Genomic DNA, 23,916 nt, shown 5'->3' with positions numbered 1-23,916 from the left:
ATACCGTGCGAGCCCGCATACACTTAATAATGCATTTTGACATTGCTTTTGATAAATTAGTTTCCTGCAGCAAGTATTGTATAATTTCCAATCAATTTGGAGTTCATCAAATCACTGTTCACAACACTGCGCATGTGCACAAAGTATTTTTTGAATCCGATTGAGAAAGTAGTCCGATTCAAAATCACTCTTGGCTAATATTCTTATATTTTAAAGATTATTACCACCCCTTTTCAATCGGATGAAAATGTAATTCGGGTCGACTAAAGGGTTTATATGAAGATTTTTCATTCGGATTGTGCTTTCAGTCAGATTATTATTTGCATCAAACATAGCCAAAGAAAAACTACTTTTTGGTCTGTTCCTCATGCAAAGATATAGTTTTTTTCCTTTGGAACTTGACACCATTTTTTCCAAAGCTGTTTAAAAATTCACCTGTTGTACTTTTAGTTGTATTTGTGTTTTGAGTAAACTTTTCGTTTAAGCAGACCTTTCCCTCAAAGGCTTATGCCGCCAATATCTGTATCATTCTATACGCAATACCTCTTAATGTCCAGAAGGGGGAGCTGGCAAATTGTTTTATTCTAACGCTTGTCTGTTACTACCTTGGTTACGAGTAAAAAGCTGCCATTAGTCACCATTTAAATTTGTAGCATTTATTTAAGTAATTAGATCATTTTACATTATAGATGTAAACCGTGATTTTGACACTAGGCTTTAATAATCTGTTTAAAACGTTTCTATGGTCAATTTTCTTAATGCTAATACACTTATTGACCACAAGAGGGAGCTCATGGTTACCTGTTTTGACGTGGAGTGAGTGTTAGTTATCATTATTATTTGTCTTGTCATTATCTGTTGGCAGTATTGTATGTAAACACAATCATGCCAATGAAGTACTTTTAAATTGAAAAATTGAATTGAAATTGAGTGACTGTGGTCACAGAAAAAATCAGCTTACACAAATTCAACTAAACTGAATAAAAAGAGAATTTCGATTGAGTACGCAGAGGCAAAGATTAAACGAGGCCAAGCTTTTTGGAATCAAAGGCATGACTGCAACCAACGTTTAGTCGACTCGTGTGGTAGAAAACCAAAGAGCAGTTTGCCATCTCCTCCATTAGGTTGCATAAGCGGGCTTCACTTCCAGACTGAAAGCTTTGAATCCTTGGCAACATGACGCCTCGTTGCAGTCGCCTCAACACCGTTGGTCAGTATTATGCAACTTAGTATATAGATCCTGCAGATGAAAGCTCAGTGAGAGACCCTAAATGTCATATATTCAAGTCTATTTATTTACAAGCCACAAAGTATCAGAAGATGGCCCAGTAGTGCACAACAATATAAGCAAAGCAAATAAAAATTTAAAACACAAAAGGAAAAAAAAAAGCCACAAGACAACAAAATTAAGGCACAACACAGTGTTGTGATGAATGCCTCAACTCTTATTACTTCACCATTTCTGAAGGCAGTGCTCGAAGTGGGCTGGTATGCACTGATACAATATACCAAGGATTATATCACAGTAGCAACAGATACTCTTGCGTACTGCATTGCTCTTATAAAGGTGCCAGTATGGTGTATTTTCTCATGAAAATGGGCAGTACCGGCACAGATTTCTTTCCACTTAAAGCACTGTCCAAAGGTATTAAATACATTTCTAGCAAACATGTCTTGCAGTTGTGTAGCAGCTTAATTTTTTGTTATGGCTAATTTCTGCATAATTTCGTTGTGCGCTGCAGGGGCCACTGTAATCATTTTTTTTTGCTTAAATGTAAACAGACATAACACATGACTCATCATATATAGCTTGTCAATGTACAATGCTATGACATAAAATAACAATGTGTTTTGTGCATGAATGCCTTAAATAGAGCTTTATATGAAATGTCATGTTTTGTGCAGAAAAGCAGCAAGACAAAAGTTCTACATGTTTTTGCACTGATTTATTTATCAATGAAACTGTATATAATGAGCTTAACATTTGTTTCCCATGACAACATTATTATTGTAAGATCTCATCCACGTGATCCAAAGTGGCACAATATTTAAGAAATCTCTCAGATACAAAACAAGTAATTGGTCAAATATAGAAACTGGTCATTTCTGAGGAGTCATAAGAGGCATTACTTTCAGCTTAGTTTCTCAAATTTTGTTGTGCTGCAAAGACGTTTTGGAAGAAGTTATTACAGATAGTCTGCATATCAGAGGACAGAGCTACTAAAGGACATTGACCTGGATTGGCATGTGACCAGGTCTTGGAATAAAATTGAACATTTAACCCACGGATGCCAGGATGACGTCAACCACGCTTTCCTCTGTGCTTCTAACAGTAACCTGCATCGTGACACCATCGGCCAAGGCCAACCGCGACCTCACCAACACATCATGACATCCCCTAAAAACACCTTCAGAATGACACATGAAATCATTAATTTCTGCAGTAAGAGAAAATACATATTTAAGACAACTGCATGTGAAGTGTGTAATTTCTTGAACACTTTCAACTAGAGGTTGACTGATATACCTGTTTTGCCGATTAATCGGTACTGATAACGATTTCTGGAACTATCGGTTATCAGCAAAAATCCACACCGATAATTGTGTCTGGTGCTGGAATTATACAGTATGAGAGCGGCCTCTAGAGGCGAAATAAAAACTAGCACTGAGGCCTCATGGTGGATGTTAACACATGAGACTGCATGCTGAATGCCGAATTAAAACACCAACAACTAAAAGGTATGTATACAGTACATGTTGTCATATCATTATAAAGTTATTAATTTCTTGAATAGATGCTGCATTAATAGAGAACAGCGGTATGTTTGCAGACAAGGCTGAGAGGACGCTATTAAAGCTAACCTCAAGTGGTTAGAACAATGTGACAAAAACACGCAAGTCCTACCCAACGGTTTAAATAAAATGTATTACCATCTATTTGCATTAGTTTAGATCCATTCACATTCATGCTTTAGCCAACTAAGTTGTATATTTAAAGGTGAGAGATTTGAGAAAAATATCTTCATGCAGTCAAGAGAAACATGTAACAAATCAGAAACGCATCTGATTTTAATTAGATAATCATCAAGTGATCGGTGTGTGACGAGTTTCTTGGAGAATTTAAACGAGTGTAACAGTGCAAAATACAAACAAAAATATCACCGAATCTTATAGAAGCGTTAAAAAAAAGACATTGCAATTCACATTAAAGACCCCTCACCAGAAGTGAAGTGATCACCCACTTGAAGATGTGTGATAGCTCTGTGAATCACAAAGGCTGTGTTTAATAAGTAAATATATAAAATGCACGTGCAGTGTGTGAATGGCGCTGCTCTGTTTACAATGCGTTTACTGTTACAATGTGCAATATTTGAGGGCTACTCATGAACAACATCTCAGATGTAGATACTCAATAGTTCGGCTCACTTATAATATGCATTTAGAATGGCACTGGAGGTGCATGTTTCTTTATATATTAAAGAGCACACCCAATTAGTTTAACAAAATAATGTAAAGATATTCTAAACTGATTATGCAAAAAAATAACACTGGCATCTGATCGGGATTGGCCAATACTGAGATTTCCGGTGTCAGAATCGGATCGAAGAGAAAAAGTGGTATCGGTCCATCCCTACTTTAAATGTTTTTTCATTCAGTATCAATTTTAAAAACTATCGGCCGATTAATCGGTTATCAGCTTGTCTTCCCAACTTAGTTATTGGTAATGGCAAAATCCCATATCGGTCGACCACTACTTTCAACTTCATGTGAGACAATGCCCATAACAAAATCAAAGTCATCCTCACCAAATTGCATAAACAGTACATACCAGCTAGGAACAGAATGTGAGAGTTTTTGTTTTCAGGAACTTTGTCTGAGCGTTCACAGGGCTGCATGCCTAAGAAGCTGATGATGTTATTTACTGCCTCTGTAAAGACAAACGGAAGATTTCAAGAGATGACGATTTCACATTCTATTAATGCACCAACTGCACCACCTAACGCAAAACCACTGTCATGAGTATATAAACATTACTTACCATCTAAAGTTCGGACTGTGGCCAGCGCAAATGTTTCTTCCTTCTCAAACTCGTCTCCGATCTCCTCCCACGCTGCACCAAAGTTTGGCTTTAACACCTTCTGTATATGGTCAGCTACTGTCACCTCTAAATCTTCCAGCTGGGTGGAAATGAGAGATTGAGTGAGGATTGACCACACATACATTTTCCTGTATTAGTTTTCTAGCAGTGCCTTTCAAATTCACGTACCACGTATTCATCATCATATCCATCATCATCAGGCTCTCCTGTGTTTGGATCACAGTCCCGGACTAGATATTTCATCGTACAGCTGAACGTGCAAGAGACTGAGACAAAGGTGCAAATTAATTAAGGAAAACTTGAAAACATTACACCCATATTTCTAGCAGTTTTAAACATGCAAGGAATGTTCAGGGTTAAAAAAAAGTTAAGCTCTATTGACAGCACCTGCGGCATGCTGTCAATTAACACTGGAAACCCATTTACACTCGTCCCAAAATGTTTACAATAGAAGTCTATAGGGCAAAAATACAATGTTTGCTCCACAGACTTACATTTTTGTACCAGTGTTAGGTGCAGCCCTATGCTCTACGTCTTTTACAATTTTCATGCCAGGGCAACGTGCAAATGGGTGTGGGTGGGAGTGCTTGCGCCATCTGTGGGTGTATTTATGGGAGGTCCATTTAAATTAAGCCGGGCAAAATGCAATCTGCCATTTTAGTTAAAAACTGGTCATTTTGCTTTAGATGTCTAAAAACCACATCTATTCTCAGTGCTGTCTAAACTCAGTGTGTGCAATAAGCTGTACCATGGAGGACCTTAATGGGGCCCTCCCTTGTCACAGGGCCTGGGACATCCTTGCAAGTCAAAATTATTTTTGGTGTTAATCAACAGCATGTCACAACCCTAACCCTGTTCATGTGATTTGCGTGTGTTTCTGATAGAGCTTCACTTATATTTTAATCCAGAACATTCCATAATAAACCCCCAAACAAACAAAACAGGTGTGATTTGTGCTGCACTCTCTGACCTGCTGTGGGGTCATCCTCAGGTAACCGAACCAGGCTGTAGCAAGAGCCGGGCTGGCTGTAGGGGAGGCTGGTTGCAGGTATGTAATGCAGCACCTCGTAGGCTTCTGATGGCTCCATCTGAACCAGAACCCTCTGCAGCAGCTGGTCGTTCAGCGTGTTGGTGCAGTCGAACTGGAAGATCATGTGATTAGAGAAAGTGTGTTTGATGCACCGCACCACATACTCTGTCTCTGCTTCTGTCAGCTGAACCGGCTCGGATGACTTGAAAAGGGGACCCAGGTCCTGGAATTCTGGGATGGCTGCAAGTTGCTCTGAGAAAGAAAAGACAAACGAAAAAGAGAGAAGGGGGAAAATCAATTAGGTTTATGATGGATCAAACACATGGCACATTGATTGAGGTGACCGTACCAGTTGATGTGTGACAACATTTGCTTGGTGTCCGCTACACACCAGTGGTATAACGGTGCCCACACACATTGTTTGACTGATCACTCCGATTGTTTTACCTTGGTAAATGTCTTGGCGTGAAGGTGCAAGCTTTTCAGGAAGTTTGCTTGTTGCCACCTGTGCGATTTCTGGCAAAGAAGAAAACTGTCAGTGAACTTGTGCAGTCTGAGCAGTTGAGTAATTCTGTTTTTATGCCAAAAATGTTAACGACATAGGAAGATTAACATCTAATCTGAGGCCAAACAAAGGCGGAACGTAAAAAAGAACATTTCGAAAGCATACGTGATTGTGAAAATATCTTGCGTTGATGTGGATTATGTTGAGTAATGTTTTAGTTAAACAATGTGGACATCTAACCATTTCTCTGTTCTGTGATGGGTGCAGTTGCCAGAGGAACAGTCTTCATGTCAAACGGTTTCTCCGAGGGCTCCAGGGTGTACTGGTGGAGGGACTTCTCCAGTCCAGGAACGGACACAGACAGACCTGTGAACAATCCGTTCAACAACCATTGTTCAACCAAGACACCTTTAATGTGCACACCAATCTTAAATTACCATAAATGTATGCAATAGAATGTATTCATCCACTTCAATACAGTACTGTGCAAAACGATACAGTACTTTCACAAAAGCATTTGTCTTAAGATGGTTATTTATATCTTCAGCTTTAGTGTGTCAATAGGAAATATAAATGTTAGACTCCCAGACATTACTTTTGCGAATAGAAAAGATTAGAGTAGAAGAACAGGGAGCCCTGCAACAGATGTCATGGCCCCACAAATCCCCCCACTGTATATTGTGTCAGTCTGAGAATACATGAAGAGACAGAAGCAGTTGAGAGAGCCTAAATAGATAGAAGAACTGTGGTGAACTCTCCAAGCTTGGAACATCCTATCTGTCAACAACCAAGAAAACCTGTGTCCAGGTGTACCTATTAGAATTGGTGCCGTTTTAAAGGCAAAGGTTGTCACAATGAATATTGATTTAGCTTTTTTATGTTTACTGGACTTTGTATGACATCAATTGATAAATTAAAACGATTTATGTCATTATTTTTGAAGACATCCTCACTATACAACATTTCTCACACGTGCCTAAAACTTTTGCACAGTACTATAAATCAAATCACATGTTATAAAAAAAGAAACACTAACCTGAATCCTTCAACATCCACCAAAAAATACTCTTGAATTTCAAGACAACCTCTATAACACAAACCCTCACCATTGAAGATATAAGCAGCATTCAGGGCCTTCTGTTTCTGCTGTAGGACCTTCACGTAGAATGTGGCTCTGTCTCTCACCTCATCATCGCTATCCATCATGCACCTGTCAGAGACGCACACTTAAGTAAATCTGTATCTTTAAGACATTCCCCATGGCAATATTTGGGCTGAGCGCTTTATCAAAATAACAAAATGACCCAGTGAAAACCATGAGGGCTGTGATTTAAATTAAATAAGTAGTCTGAATGTGCTGCACTTTCCTAAATACATGTACAGTAAAGGGGGTCATTGTATTACATGTGTTTTCAGTGGTTTCAGAGTGGTTCTGTGCCTGATAAACACAAATTCTATCTATCTGGTGCACTGAGTGACACGACACCAGGTTTTATTTGTGGACAGAAAGGGAGAGAAGAGCATTTTACTGCATTAAAAGACTGTTGTCAATCAGAAATATCAGTTCCTTCAGATTTCAGCCATAATAAAAGCTTTATGGTTTATGCAAATCAATGCCAGTTAAGAAATTTATTAAAGTAACAAATTACTATTGATTAATCATAATAATATATTAGTTCTTAACAGTGAGACAAAATTTGACAAAACAAATATAATTCAATCTATTTGTATGATTTGTCCATGTTTGCTGGTGCTAGCACAAATTGCTGGTTGGAAAGTTTGATGTGGTTAGCCAAGAGTAACTAAGGTGGGTGCAAATCAAATAAAAATGATTTGAGATTAAAGTTCCAAACTATAGAGGATGTACCTTTTTTTTAAAGGGATTGCGCACCCAAAAATGAAAATTCTCTCATTCAGATATGAAAGTAGTAAAACTAAACAGCCACTGATTTTCATATGTAAAAGTGAAGATTTAGAGTAAAAAAATGACTAATATTTTGATCAGTTTCTCACACACACCCATTATATTTTCTGAAGATATGGCTTTAACCACTGGAGTCTTATAAATTACTTGTTTCATTTATGTGATGTTTTGAGCTACAAAGGTCTGGCCACCAATCACTTGCATTGTATGGACCTACTGAGCTCAGATATTCTTAGGGATGTCCCGATACCACTTTTTCCATTTCCGATCCGATTCCGATATCGGAAATCTCAGTATTGGCCGATGCCGATCCCGATACAGTGTTGTTTTTTTACATAATCAGTTTATAATATCTTTACAGTATTGTGTGGAAATAATTGGGTGTACTCTTTAATAGGCTATGTAAAGAAAAACAAACTGTTAACTACACATTATTTCAATATAAATGTATAGCTTAAGAAACATTTTATTATTAACTAGCATACTGGATACTGGCACTCCCTGAGTTCTGATTACACGCACCTGCATATCATTAGTGGCTAATCAATGACTGCATAAATAAATACCCCGCTTTCGCACGCACGCACGCACGCACACACACACACACACTCACACTCACACTCACTCTCTCGCTCTCTCTCTCTCTCTCTCTCTCTCTCACACACACACACACACACACACACACACACTCACACATTTCAGGAGTCCCAGAAATACTATGTCAATCATGTGTCTTCATTATTGCCTGCATGTATCATAAAATTGTTTTGAGTTATCTCTTTCATCATATCTATACACTGTCTGGATATTACTTACCTGCTGTTTGCCACTCTGCTTAACTGAATTTACTCACAATATTTACATCACTGTTTCAATCCTCTGCTCAATAAACCCTGCTACTGAGTTCATATCTCTGCCTCTCCGTGAGTCTCCCGTGACAGCTTTAACTTTTAAACCCTCACCCTTTTTATTCACAGTTTAATTAAGCTTCTCAATTAAATTCTGGTTAAATGCACCTCCAGTGCCTTTCTAAGTCCATATTATAAGTGAACCGAACTGCTGAGCATCTACATCTGAGATGTTAGTTTGTAGCGCACAAATATTGTGCACGGGTGAAGGCTATAAATAGCCGCGAGTGTGTGTAAAAGCACCATTCACTACCGCGCTGAAGCTGCGCGTGCAAGAACATATATGTTTACTTATTAAACACAGCCTATTGCAATTCACAGAGCTATCGTGTGGCTTCAAGTGGCTTTGAATAAAATGCACTAGTCATATGAACCGCTTTAATGGTGTTTTAACAGTTCTTTTATGTCATTTTTTAAGCTTGACAATAACGAACATGACTAACACAGAGTATCGGATTTGGGTCGGGCTCGTCGGACCGATACCCGATCCGTCTAAAAACGTCAGTATCGATGCGATACCGATCTAGGTATCGGATCGGGACATCCCTAGATATTCTTCTAAAAATCTTTGTGTTCAGCTGAAGAGAGAATGTCCTACACATCTGGGACAACATGAGGGTGAGATGAGATCATTTCTTCCTCTTCCTCCATCTTGTGGTGATTGGAACGCCCATTCCCTACCGTTTTGCATTAATCGCGAATGTAAAGTTACTCAAACAATAACAGTATATCGCCCACCACCACTATTCCCTTCAAAACACACTTTCTATCAGCGGAGGCATACCTCTGCATAAGGACCAGTACGCTGGGAAGCAGGTCGTCGTTCTGAGCCCCAAACTTGGCCAGTGCACTGACAGCGGCTTTGAAGAAAGAAAACGTGAGAGGAGTGTCACATCAGAAGTTAGTGAGTCTATGGAACCAATTTATTTTATCACCCCAGATTAAACTGAATAATACTTGCAGTCATACTGCATTTAATATGCGATGCACATGTAGCACTGATAGATTTAAAAAAAGAAAAAGTAATCTTGAGGTGAAACACAAGGGTAGAACCCAGGATACTGGTCATGCAAGATTACTCATTCTTGATTCAGATTCACAAACTTTTGATTCAATGTGATTGCAATTTCAATTTGATTCAATATTGATTCATATGGGTTTATTTCAGTTATAATGTCCCTTTTGCTTTTATATATCAAATAAATTATCTCCCAGCTAATGCTGTTAATGATACAGGGGACCTTTAAATTGTGTACAATAGGAAAATATTAATGTTACTAATGATATATTATTAATTGTCATTATTTTTGTCACATTTTGGCTTTTTAAAAATGAACAAATAAATGTATACAATCAATAAGATGCTATATTTCATATAATATTTTTGTTAAATTTTAAAGTATTTACATTGATTTGTTGAACACGTGCTAAAACCGGTACTGTCTCTTTAACAAAAAACTGCATTTCTGTAAACAGAACCTTTAAATGAGTGCATGTTAACTAGAGAGGATTCTAATGACTTTATCTCATCTGTGCGATGCATGATTCGATTTTTTTATTTTTTATTGTAGTTTTTGATCAACCGATGACAGTAAAGAACAGAAAGTGTTTTAAAAGAAACTGTATTTGATGACAAATGGGTTGCACACGGAATAACTTTTACTCTCAACATGCTGTGAAAGGATCTCGCTGCTGATCACTTTACCACTAAACTAAACGATTACTGGTGAGTGAAACTTTAGTCACTTTAGTTGTATATCGCAAAATTTGGTTACATATGCGAGTAATTTCCTCTCACTGTAGTGAAGGGTTGCACTTTGAGTGAAAGATCGATCTTGTGATTTAAGTATCGATATCAATCAAATGAAGATAACGATACACCAAAAAAACTATATTTTTACCCACCCCTAAATACTCACCAGCCCGCACTGCCTCACTCTCCAGCACCACTCGATTGAAGATGAAGCGGATGTATTTGGAGGGCATGGGGGTACGCGGCCCCTCCTTCCCCAAAAGGTGGAGGATCTTAGTGGCCAGGACGTTGTGCTCACAGTCCTCGATAAATTCACACAAGTGGGCCAGGCCAGTCTCCTTACTCTCTGGGTTCTCCTCTATGATGCTGATGATACAGTCCACGATGGCTCGCTTGTACTCAAAACCACCCTAAAGAAGAATAAAATAAGAGTGAAAAATCTTATTTCTTACTTATTAATAATGTTTATAAAAATACTGATCATGCTGATCTACGTCCATGAATTCTGGCACTAATATTTAACAAAATTAAGCCATGATTTAAGAGGTCTGAGGAGTTTCAGAGAAACTCAAAGCACAATGCTGGTCACGTGGCTTTGTGCATTAAACGTATCATGACCGAAACAGATTACAGTGTAACAATAGAGGAAATGATATCCTTAAATGAACTTACATCATCTCTCAGCATGCTGGAAAGGAAGTTCATCATCACACTGTGCTTCCTAGGATACTTTTGGCACAAGGCGCTGATGGCCTGGACCACCACAACCTGAAACATAAACATTGTTTAGCACAAGGAAAGAGAAGTAAAATGCATATATCCACTTCTGACAATGTTCCTGAAATAATACAGAATGACAGGAAGTCATAAAGAATTTTCATTTCGTGAACTATCCCTTTAAATGCTTTATAACCATTTAGTGAAGCAGCAACTGAGATCAAAAACAAACACTCTCTAGTACAGAATTTATAAGAACAGATGTTTGTTCTCTGATCCAACCAAGATTTCTGTCAGGTTCAGTCACCTTAAACTCATCAGAGATCTCAGACACAAAGGAGGATATCTGCTTCATGAGGCGGTCCACGCTGCTCTCGCTGCCGGTCTTCAGCAGGGTGGTGATGGCCAGGGTGGCAATGCTGCGGTTTGAGTCGGTGATCAGGTTCTCCAAATCTAGGTTACATGCGGTCACAGCTGACGGATGCTTCATCGCCACCTGTGAGCACAGAGGAAAAGGCATGCCTTTTTAGTATGTTAATAACGAAAAATATATATATATTTTTTTAACCAACTATTGGCTATTGTTTATAATAACAAAGAGCCAAAAAAGCAAAAACATAATAGGTAGAGAAACTACAACTAGTTGCATTTGTGTTTATGTATTTCATAGATGCTTTTTTGCAAAGTGACTTCAAGGTATACATTTTATCAGTATGTGTGTTCCCTGGGAATCAAACTGCCATGCTCTACCGAATGAGAAACCAAAAATTAAATCCTACACAAAAGACAAAACTGCCAGGTAAATCTGACCTTATTGAGAGTCCGTACAGCTGCATATCGCAGGGCTGCCTTGGAAGAGCTGCAAAATAGCTGGAGAACTACAGAGAGAGAGAAAGACAAAACAAATTTTAACATCTAGTTTATATGGTAGATGTTTTATCCAAAGCAGCTTGCAGTGCATTCAATCCATCCATTTCATTAACATGGTTGTGCTCCCTGGGAATCAAACCAGTTGAGCTAAAGCAACACTCAAGATTTAGATGCGTGTGGAGGTTTCAGAAATCGAGAGTAGAGACAAGGGCAAAAAATGTAAGAGACTAACCAGACACAGCAGGAGCCAACTCGCGGGCGGTACAGCTGGGCATGTGAACGATGGCGGAGGCGGCTTCATAAACCACCATCTCATGTTTATTCCTTAAACAGCTCTCAATGAAGTCAAACAGTGGGCTCTCATGCCTGTTAAACCACAATACAAAGACTTAAGTTTACTTAATTTAAATCATGCATCAGCATGAATAGAAGAGCCCAAAGTCCACGACACGTACCCTCCATCTGTTTCTTCCAACAGTTTACTTGCAATGCGAATCATCATGCAGTATGCAAACGGAGACTTAAGACCAGACTTGGTGAATTTATTAAGCATCTTGGTCACAGCCAGGCGGTCATTCTTCCTCAGATGGTATAGAAGACCCAGAGCATGGTACTGTGGAGTGAGAGAAAAGGATTCAACAATGAAAGATGGAGAGCAATAGACACAGACAGAATAAAAGGCAGTGGGTGTCTCACAAACCTGCACCATGATGTTATCACTTGAAGCTGCCTCTTGAGCTTCATTGACCCAGCGTTTCACCACATCAAAGCTCATCTTCACCATGTGCTGAAGAAAAGAGAACAAACACAGGGCGACATTATCCAGAAACCATCATGCTTAAAATAAATTCATGACCTTAAAAAAAAATGTCTCCCAAAAATGAAAATTCTCTCATCATTTACTCACCCTCATGCCATCCAAGATGTGTGACATTCTTTTTTCTGCAGAACACAAAATAACATTTTCCGAAGAATACCTCAACTCTGTAGGTCCATACAATGAAAGTGAATGGTGACCAGAACTTTCATTCTCTTTAATGCTGCCTTAGGGTGCTTTTTAGAGCTTCAAAGTTTTGGTCAACATTCACTTTCATTGTATGGACCTACAGAGTGAAAATATTCTGAGGAAAGAAAGTCAAACACATCTGGGATGGCAGGAGGGTGAGTAATTGAAGAGAATTTTCATTTTATGGTGAACTCTTCCTTTAAACAATCAGTAATTTATCATACCAGTGAGGATACCAATGCAGAGCTGGAGACACTGGGCACTTTGTCCACGATGGCCTGTTTCATGTATCTTTCAATAGCCTGCAGCATGGTGGTCTGATGGAGAAATGGAACCGGTCACAGTTACCATACTTCTATAATGGGACCATTACCAAGGAATTTGGAAATAAATCAATGACACAGAAAGGCTGCAGCAGACATAATCAGAGACATGCCATTACCCTAGTGTGGTTGAACGGTTTACATACAGTTTGTAGCTAATCAATTACAAATAAAAATTCTCCTGTGCACAGAAAAATGCAGATCACGCAGTTATGACTCACATCAGTGATCCTGCAGAGAGCTCTGATTGCTGGGCCTCTGTACACATCCTCTTTACCAGTCATGTCCTTAGTCAAGCTGACACAAAAACAAAACAACATTTATCAGCATTTTTATATATATATATTTATTGTATATACATATATCTGATACGAGTGGTCATGTCAGCAGCATGAGCGAATATGCTTTATAATTTGTATGTTTCAGTAAAAAGTTTATTATAGTACTAATATAGCTTATCACCTGCTTGTGACAATGATCACATCCTCTGAGATGTTGGCCATCTCCTTTATGGTCAGGTAACACATCCTCCTCAGGGTTTGCTGTAAAATGTTGGAAGAAAGAATGAAACTGTCATTCAAAAATAAATCTCATACCCTCCACAACCTGCCAAGTCAATGACGTGGCATGATTAAAAAAGATATATATATATATATATATTAATTACCGGTATTTCAAAAATACATTACAAATGAAATTCACACAAAAAAATTGGTTGAATACACCGCTTGTATGATGAACATATTTTCAAATACAGAGTTCAAAGTCAATGTTGATTACCATCCATATTTTATTGAACTCATCCCTCCTTTTCTTTAAAAAAATAAAATAAATCTTAAAATCTGGGTACTTACAAATAAATGAAGGTACATACAATGGAAGTGAAAGGGTCAATTTTTGGAGGGTTTAATTGCAGAATTGTGAAGCATATAATTTTATAAAAGCACTTACATTATTTCTTCTGTTAAAACTCATGTATTATTTGAGCTGTAAAGTTGATTATACTGTCATTTTTACAATCGTTTTAGGGTTTTATGTTTTGAAGACATTACATCATCATGGCAACAAAGTTGTAAAATTGGTTATAAATTTACACAGGAAAGGTTAGTGATTTTATCACACTAAAATCATGTTTACACGCATATTGTTTATGTCTTGTGGCAATGCTTTTGAAAAAGTTTGTATTTTGTAAACCAGATTTTGCTTTTTTAAAGAAAAGGAGGGACAAGTCAATTTATTTTTGTGGTAATCAATATTATGCAACAAATGCTGCCAAATGCTGTTGTCCCTGTAATAAGTGCACTGTAAGTCGCTTTGGATAAAAGCGTCTGCCAAATGCATAAATGTAAATATATATATATATATATAAACACTACCGGTCAAACGATTTAAAACACTTGACTGAAATGTTTCTCATGATCTTAAAAATATTTTGATCTGAAGGCATATGCTTAAATGTTTGAAATTAGTTTTGTAGACAAAAATATAATTGTGCCACCATATGAATTTATTTGATTATAAAACTAAAATAAAAAAAAGATTGAAATTGATGACTTGGACCAAATAATAAAGACAATCAGCCAATATGTGCCCAACATTGATGGAATCTCCTTCAATACTGTTTAAAATGTATCCCAGGATGATTCCTCAAGAAGTTGGTTGAGAAAATGTCAACATGTCTGCAAAATCTAGGCAAAGGGTGACTACTATGAAGATGCTAAAATATGGGATTTTGTTTAGTCACAACATAATTCCCATAGTTCCGTTTATGTTATTCCATAGTTTTGATGACTTTACTATTATTCTAAAATGTGAAAAAAAGAGAAAGAAAAACAAATCATAATAAAGAATGAGTAAGTGTTTCAAACATTTGACCAGTAGTGTGTGTATGTATGTCTATATATCTCCTTGGAAATAATTATTGTCAATGACCTTCATATTAAAATTCATTCTCTGCACAAACACACACACTATTAACATTAAATTATGATCAATTAAATCACTTAAGTATTAATCAGTTAATAGAGCTGTAAATAAAGTTTCTTACATCATTAGATTGGAACAGTCTTGTCATGGCAAAGAAAGCTTCAGTGGCCTCTGTGGTTCCAAAGTGTTCCCCCTGTAATAAGGAAAGTGTAAGTCTCCATATGAGAGCAGCTGAAAACTGACACATTAAAAGCTGCCAGGTGTGACCACTGACCTGGTTGAGCAGGTAGATGATCTTCGTCAGGATGTGCAGACATCTTCTTGGATTGATGGGAGTCTCATTGAAGATCCGAGCCTTTGAAACAAATACTCGTTCAAATCTACAGTGTACACAGACACATTTATGGACAATCTACTTTTAAGATGCCTATAACTCACCTCCTGTAGAACAGCACTCTTCTCCAGATGCTGAAAGGGGTTCGAGCCACTTCCTAAATATCATAACAACAGAGCATCAGACACTGAATCAAGTCTACAGTCAGAAAAACTCAAGTTATATCGTGCAAATAATGGCATTTCTTATCGGTCAAATTTGGGGAAATGGGAAAGAGCGGCATCTGTGTGTGACTCGCAGTCCTGCAGTCAACATTTCAAACTAAAATATTAGTCACATACTTTGAAAAAACGTATCTTATTGTCTGTTGTTACAAGAGTGAAAAAAAAATCCGAAGAGAGAATACGTTCACTTCATGTATATAATTGTGTCTACCTTAAATCAGAAATTCCCGTCGAATATATAAAAACAAGGCTATGGAGAAAACAAACAAATGTTTTTGTTGATTAATCTTCTTTCTCTTATATTTAAACGTAACCATATTGTCCGTATGAATAAATGTAACTGTTAGCACATTAACCTTGTACAGTACATTAACTCCTAAATCAGTTACTCCAAAATCAAACATCTGCTACTGGTTAATCTTCTACTCAAAGACACAATTAAGTATGATACAATATATATATATATATATATATATATATATATATATATATATATATATATATATATATATATATATATATATACAATATAGTGTTAAATAAGTGTTTATTTAATTTGCAGATGTTAGGCAGTGGCCTACAGACGCTCTTCCGTGGATAGGGCAACAACTAGATACTTTCAGCCACGGAAATAAGCTATGTACAGCATATAGATTTTATAACGTGCCAGTGAGGTTTTAATGATGTTTAATGATTTTACCCGACTCCTCGTCCTTCTTGTCGAATTTCTTGATCATTTTGCGGAATGTTGGAGAGCAGTAAATGACAGGGTCGTTCACGCTTCCTTCTCCATGTCAACCAGTATGACGTGTGTTGTGACCTGGCAGGTTTGAAGATGGCGCCCACCTTGACCACACTTCAAAATAAAAGTCTACATTTAAAAGCCCTGAAGGCTTTCTCTGTACAAAAATTCTGCTTCGGTTTATATATATATATATATATATATATATATATATATATATATATATATATATATATATATATATATATATATATATATATATATATAAACAGTTTCAAACATTTACAAGAAGCAGAATATATATATATATATATATATATATATATATATATATATATATATATATATATATATATATATATATATATATATATATATATATATAAAACATTTGCAAAAATGCAAATTGGCTCTTTGCAAAAATGTTAAAAAAAAAAAAAAGGAAAAAAGGTAGAAAAAGAAAACTGCCCCTGAAAATTTTTTAATTGTCCCTTAATGTGAAAGTTCATTTCTGACACTGAGATACTGTATATATCATTTTAATGTGAACAGTATATATATATATATATATATACACACAGTCAGCCATGACATTAAAACCACCTGACTAATATTATGTAGGTCTCCCTCGTGCTACCAAAACAACACCAACCTGCATCTCAGAATAGCATTCTGAGATTATATTGTTCTCACCACAATTGTACAGAGTAGTTATCTGAGTTACCATAGATTTTGACAGTTCGAACCAGTCTGGCCATTCTCTGTTGACCTCTCTCATCAGCAAGGCATTTCCATCCACAGAACTGCCGCTCACTGGATGTTTTTCGCACCATTCTCTCTATACACTCTAGAGACTGTTGCAGGTGAAAATCTCAGGAGATCAGCAGATACAGAAATACTCAAACCAGCCCATCTAGCACCAAAATTCATGACACGCTCCAAATCACTGAGATCACATTTTTCCAGGGGTGTAAAGTAACGGATTACAAATAATCACGTTACTGTAATTAACTACTTTTCCCCAAGAATTTTACTTTTTAAGTAGTTTAAAAATGTTATACTTTTAAATTGAGTACATTTTAATTGCTGTAACTTTACTTTTAATGCGCTATTTTCCCACCATCTGTTTTCGCTACTTCCCTGTCTTGATTTTAATTTTATCTATCAACATGATTAGCTAGAGAGAGTCTTGTGACTAGCATCAAATCAAATCACACACTTGAACAGCAGCTCCAGATTTTGTGCCATCTGTTCAAGCACAGTTCACCTGAACATCACTGCCGCACCTAAAAGGGCTTTTTGCAGTGAAAAGGGCCAATTGATTGATTGTGTTGTGTGAGTTTAACTTGCTCAAGCCAGATATCAGCATTAATCCTGCCTTGAAGAAACACATCAAGGTAAATTTAATATTTCTGCTCACTAGATTCTGTATGTCTATAATGTAGCCTGTAAATGAGCTATCTATCTCTGAGATTATTGGGTTGATGTGAGAGATTAAGGCAATGTTATCAATAGGGCTGGGCAATAAAACAATCTTGACATTTATCTGAAAAAAAGAGAGATGTCCGCTATATGGATGATAAATTAATTAGAGTAATTTTCTATACTTAGCCTATGTTCAACATCTAGAACAAGGGTGTTTAGTACATCGATTGTGATAGCAAGACAACCACTGGATGGTTGTTCTAGATGAAATATAAAAGATTGACTTTTTATTTCCTGAGGTATGTTGCTGCGTGTTGTTTGTTTGACAGGCGGCTAATGTTTGTGCGCTAATGCGCCTACATGATCAAATATACTTAATAATTCTGCAAATGTCATGAGGCATGCAAACGCAGTCGCTTTGGTCTGATAAAAAGCATATTTGTATCAAAATGTTGGACTTGACATGTGCATGTAATCGAATTGAGCACTGTCTAATAGGCAATGTCATATAAAGTCTATTAATCAAACAACAATAACAAGGAAACAAGAAAAACACTCACTACTTTTGTCTGAATAACTTTAGTAGCTTTAAAAGTATTAATGTAATAGAATAAAACAGTGATATATTTTAATAATATTGTTAGTTTTTTAATAATACTGACCAGTGATGTAGAGAGTGTGTTAATTTGTATAATAAATTACCAGGAAAGTAGAGATGATAAAATAATTTTTAATTATATTGAACTATTTCTGGGCTTAAAAGATACAAGAACTAAATGAATGTTGAACATTGTATCTCAAAAGGAGGACAATGTGCCCTCACGTGTGCTACTTAAAGAAATAATTCACTCAAATATGAAAATTCTTCCATCATTTAATCACCCTCATGCCATCTCAGATGTCTATGACTTTCTTTCTTCAGAAGATCACAAATTAAGATTTTTAGAACAATTTTTCAGCTCCGTAGATCCATACAATACAAGTGAATGGATGCCAACATTTTGACGCTCCAAAAAGCACAAACATGCAGCATAAAAGTAATCCAAATAAATCCAGTGGTTAAATCCATGTTTTAAGAAGTGATATGACAGGTGTGGGTGAGAAACAGACCAATATTTAATTTTTTTGCTAGAAATTCTTCACCCTGCCCAGTAGATGGCGATATGCATGAAGATTGTTAATTACCAAAAACAAAAGAAGAATGTGAACGTTAAAGTGGAGTTTGACTGAGCAGGGAGGAGAATTAACAGTAAAAATGTACTTAAATATTGATCTGTTTCTCACCCAACCTATCATATTTCTTCTGAACATATGGGTTTAACCACTGAAGTCACATGGATTAGACTACTTTTATGCTGACTTGTGATTTTTGGAGCTTCAAAATTTTGGCACCCATTCACTTGCATTGTATGGACAAAAAGAGCTGAGATATTTTTCTAAAAATCTTAATTTGTGTTCTGATGAAGCAAAATTCATACACATCCAAGAGTAAATGATAAACGAATTTAAATTTGTGTGTGAATTATTCCTTTGAAGCCTGATGTGGCCCCTGTAACAAACAACTGCTCAACAAGGTCACTTGGTGCGTTATGTCCCACACAATAGAGGGGGTTATTGTGTGGGACATAACGCACCAAGTGACCTTGCTTTTTTAGTGGGTTTTCATAAAAAAAAATTCCTTGAATTGTTTGAACATGTTTTATTCGCAACAGTAACTCTCTCTGTCTGCATTAAGGGAAATTTATATCCTACACATAAACTGATTTTAATGTAATTGTGATATTGAAAATAACTTATTCATCTTCATTTCTGTAATCATGTCACCCTTTTATTTATGTTTTTCCATCAGATTAATTTAGTGTTTACAGGATCATAGATAAGTGATGTATTTTAAAAGCTGTCAATCACAAACACCTAAAAACACCTATATTTTTTATTCTTCCTGGCAAACAGCCATAAAATTGAATGTAAATTAAAGGATGTGTGCTACATTTTTAAATTGCAGCATAGAGTTTTATTGTAAAGGGGCATAGCTTTCATAAGTCAGTACTCAATACTCACTACTCATGAGTACTTTTAAATGAATTACTCTTTTACTCTTACTTGAGTAGTTTTTACTTTTAAGTACTTTTACACTACTCATACTAAAATTTTTAAGATGTAACAGTACTTTTGCTTGAGTATTATTTTCAATACTCTTTCCACCCCTACATTTTTCCACATTCTGATGGTTGATGTGAACATTAACTGAAGCTCCTGACCCATATCTGCATGATTTTATGCACTGCAGCCACACGATTGGCTGATTAGATAATCACATGGATGATTGTTGCTACCAGATGGGCTGGTTTGAGAATTTCTGTAACTGCTGATCTCCTGGGATTTACACACACAACAGTCTCTAGAATTTTCTCAAAATGATGCCAGAAACAAAAAACATCCAGTGAGAGGCAGTTCTACGGATGGAAATGCCTTGTTGATGAGCGAGTTCAACAGAGAATGGCCAGACTGGTTCAAACTGACAAAGTCTACAGTAACTCAGATAACCACTCTGTACAATTGTGGTGAGAGGAATATAATCTCAGAATGCTGTTCTGAGATGCGGGTTGGTGGCACGAGGGGGACCTACACAATATTAGGGACTGTATAGAATTTGGATTTTTAATAGGTCTAGAAATGTTTTATATTTGTCCTATTCCAATACTTTGTTGAGTTTTGTATATGAAAAAGAGAATTTTAACATTACAATAGTGAAACTAATCCCATATTTCATACATGACTTTGACAGAGATAGCCTATCGCAGAATCTGTGCAGTGTATCTTGTGTGTAATACAAAGAAATTATCTGTGATCACATCAAATGCTTCGTATCTTTTGTTTTAATTTGCTTTTATTTATCAAACAAAAATTATTATTATTATTATTATTATTTTCAGTACAAAAATAGCGTTAATCAACCCAAATTTTCGTCCTCAGACATATGTAACCCTCCAGTCGTGTATCTTAATCAATGAAGAGGAGTGATTTTCGGTAATAATCAAGTCAACTTTCATCTGAGAATAACAGACTCGGCCATAAATATGTGTTAATGAATGGGGAGAGAGTCATGAAAGAGAACTGCGGAATATGTCGCATGTCCTTCTGATCCGCAATTGGATCCTCCAATCATATGTCCTTTGAAGTTTGTGCTTTGAAATAGACAAAAAAATAATAATTTCTTCAAATGTGACATGAGTCTCACTGCCGTAATGAGCCATTTAAAAAAAAATAATATCCTTCTTAATAGAGTAAATTAATCCATCCATGAAAATAAGAGGGGGGAACTTTCAAAGTGACACATCTTTTAACCAATCTGGCAAGAACAAGCTTGTTTTCTTACGTTATTTGACTGTGCGCTTTCGTGGATAATAAATGAAAACTCGTTGAAGACACTTATTTTCATGTTAGCCAACAATACATTCAGTATTGCTATTATTACTGAAAATTGGAATTGCAGTATTGTTATGCAACGGGGAAAAACACATTTATTACAATATTAAATTAGAGATAACATGCCTCCTTTGGTCACAAAACACATGTGCTAAAGTCAAGTTAGTGACATCAATGACAGTTCATTTTCTCTTTCCAATCTGCGCCAGCAGGCGCGCGTTGTCATCCGCCTTCTCGCGCAGGTTCTTGGCTTTGGCAATGTTGAAGAGGATGTTCATAATGTTGGTGGGAACATCGAGGGAAAGAGTGACCTGATTGCGTCTGTCGCTATTGGCACTGTTGCGGTAGAGTTTACTCCTGAGCTGCGTCTGGCTCAATAATCTGTATTTGGACGCGGGTACCACCGTCCTCCTCTCGCGCGGCTCCTCAGAGGAAAGCGCGTGAGCTGACTTATACAGCAGGTTTACACTGTCCTGCAGGGAGTTTGTCGGTTGTCCATTACCGTTCGTCTCGGAGAACACCTGGTTGTTGCAGAGAAAGTAAGATTCGGGGTCGTACGTTGATAAGCAGAGGCTTGAAACCGGTGCGCAAAGAAGTGCCAGAGCGAGGAGGGTTCGCGCGAGCCACATTGTTTTGCCCTGTTGAATGGAGACGCATGAAAATATACACGATTAATTTAACACAATACAGCATCATGAAGGCAAACATTCCCTTGACATGTGTCAATGCGTCCTCAAGTTGGATTTTAGAGAAACATTTGGTGCGTAATGACTACTTGATGCTTAATAGCATTTCATTCAGATGTGCCAATACACCCTAGAAGTGATTTTTGGAGAAAGATTTATTGTGTACTGCGTAGTGATTGTCTGATGAAGAAAAAAAAAAAAAAAAAAAAAAAAAATATATATATATATATATATATATATATATATATATATATATATATATATATATATATATATATATATATATCAATGTATATTACATTGATTCAAATGTGTCATTGCATCCTAAAGTTGGCGCGTGGAGAAAAATATTCGTGCGTAAAAATAACTTAATACGAAAAAGCATTACATTCAAGTGTGTCAATGCATCCTGAAGTTGACGTGTGGAGAAACATTTCATGCGTTAAATAAGTTGATTTAAAAAATGTTCTTGAAATAATCTTTGTAAAATAAATTGACATTTGCACGGAGGAGTTATAGTTCTAAAATACCATAAACAAAATATGCAGGGTTGCAAAGGTACTCAATAACTTACCAGCACCGTTTGGATGAGGAGAGTTTTCAGAAGTGATGCGTTTTTAGGACGACCAGAACTTTTGGATCCTGGATTTAAAATGTTATTGAAAAGGCAAGCAAGTCAACAATTTAATAGCGTCAACTTAATGTCGCATTGAATCATAAGACAGATTTAGTGAATTTGATATATCTCCCTGGCTGCTCATGAAGAGCGCGTTAATATCCGCTTGGACTGCATGCCTATTGGATGTGGATCCATTTAGTATAAGCCCAATTACGCTGCAGTCGTACGCCAGCAATAACGTCATATGTCATCCATACTGGGATCCTCCCGATAAAATGAGCCAGTGATTAATGCGCTCGTGCACCCAAAGCGAGTTTACTGTCACCATATTAAAATACTTTGTGTTTAATGTTTGCTGGGCGTGACTAATGAGATATAATGGTAATAAGGCTTTTCAATCGGCAGGCATACTGCGACGGAAAACTATCACAGATCTTCAAATAGGACATTCAGCACCTTGGATAGCTCAGCAATAATTACTCACTCTGCATGTGCATAAAGCCATTTATGAGACAAGAATTTCTGGGTCTTTTATGTTGATTCCTTAGACCATTTAAAATCTTGTCTCTTTTTAGCCAGAACAGAAAGTTAATTGCCCTGAAGTATGTCACTATGCACTGCTCATAAGTTTGAATTTACTGAGTTTTCGTCCCACCTCCTTACCTAATGATTGATTTGTTTGCTATCAAGGGCTCTGAAGTTTGGAAGCCTCATTAATGATCACCTTTAAATTTTGTTAACATTGTGCGTTGGGCAGGATTATAATGCATTCATTCCACATGACGTTAAAGGAAACTCATTAAATCTTAATAATAACAGCCTACATTTTAAAGGAGGTGTAAAGGGCATCTGTACTCTATAGTGTACAGCGTGAAGTTCACTCAGGGATCCCCGAAGACACACTGTAAAGGGCGTCCTTTCCTATGACTGGTGCCTTAGTCTTCTCTATGTGTTCTAAATTTGACCATGGTCTGATACACAGCCCCCTACAGCTGGGACATATGTAAAGAGCGAGAAACATTGGGATGCAAACAGGGAGCAGCTTGATTCAGGATTATATAAGACAGAACAGAGTGAATGTCAAAGGAGAGTAACACTGTTAAAAGTGGAAAAAGAGATGAGCAGTGGTATTGGGGAGACTAAAGAGGAGTAAACACACACACACACACACACACACACACACACACACACACACACACACACACACACACACACACACACACACACACACACACACACACACGTTGGTGCAGCTATCAGAACTATACATTCTATCCCCTAACCATAACCCTCACAAAAACTTTCTGCATTTTTACATTTTCATTAAAGCTTTGTTTACTATGTTTTTTCAGTGATTTGAATTATGGGGGACACTACAAATGTCCTTATAAACCAC

General features: G+C 36.8%; 2 protein-coding genes across 2 annotated transcripts; both read right to left on the bottom strand.

Annotated features, from left to right (window-relative positions):
* Positions 1-1,372: 1,372 nt before the first annotated feature.
* LOC127639199 (coatomer subunit gamma-2-like) lies at positions 1,373-16,435 on the bottom strand. The gene is made up of 23 exons (XM_052121102.1): positions 16,320-16,435; positions 15,500-15,552; positions 15,336-15,416; positions 15,183-15,254; positions 13,598-13,677; positions 13,357-13,432; positions 13,037-13,129; positions 12,507-12,593; positions 12,262-12,419; positions 12,039-12,172; positions 11,747-11,814; positions 11,244-11,432; positions 10,892-10,987; positions 10,386-10,629; positions 9,251-9,326; positions 6,741-6,844; positions 5,875-6,000; positions 5,577-5,645; positions 5,070-5,381; positions 4,268-4,365; positions 4,040-4,178; positions 3,830-3,928; positions 1,373-2,408 (listed from the first exon to the last, which is right to left on the bottom strand). The coding sequence occupies exons 1-23, from the start codon at positions 16,354-16,356 to the stop codon at positions 2,278-2,280; spliced, it is 2,622 nt and encodes an 873-aa protein (XP_051977062.1). The 5' UTR covers positions 16,357-16,435; the 3' UTR covers positions 1,373-2,277.
* A 3,567-nt stretch (positions 16,436-20,002) lies between these two features.
* Positions 20,003-22,738, bottom strand: LOC127639255 (urocortin-3-like). The gene is made up of 2 exons (XM_052121171.1): positions 22,476-22,738; positions 20,003-21,853 (listed from the first exon to the last, which is right to left on the bottom strand). The coding sequence occupies exon 2, from the start codon at positions 21,842-21,844 to the stop codon at positions 21,398-21,400; it is 447 nt and encodes a 148-aa protein (XP_051977131.1). The 5' UTR covers positions 21,845-21,853; positions 22,476-22,738; the 3' UTR covers positions 20,003-21,397.
* Positions 22,739-23,916: the final 1,178 nt, after the last annotated feature.

This window comes from Xyrauchen texanus, chromosome 47, assembly GCF_025860055.1.
Source record: "Xyrauchen texanus isolate HMW12.3.18 chromosome 47, RBS_HiC_50CHRs, whole genome shotgun sequence".
NCBI classification, from domain to species: domain Eukaryota; kingdom Metazoa; phylum Chordata; class Actinopteri; order Cypriniformes; family Catostomidae; genus Xyrauchen; species Xyrauchen texanus.
The sequence above is the reverse complement of the archived record's forward strand: the minus strand, read 5'-3'. Positions and strand labels throughout refer to the sequence as shown.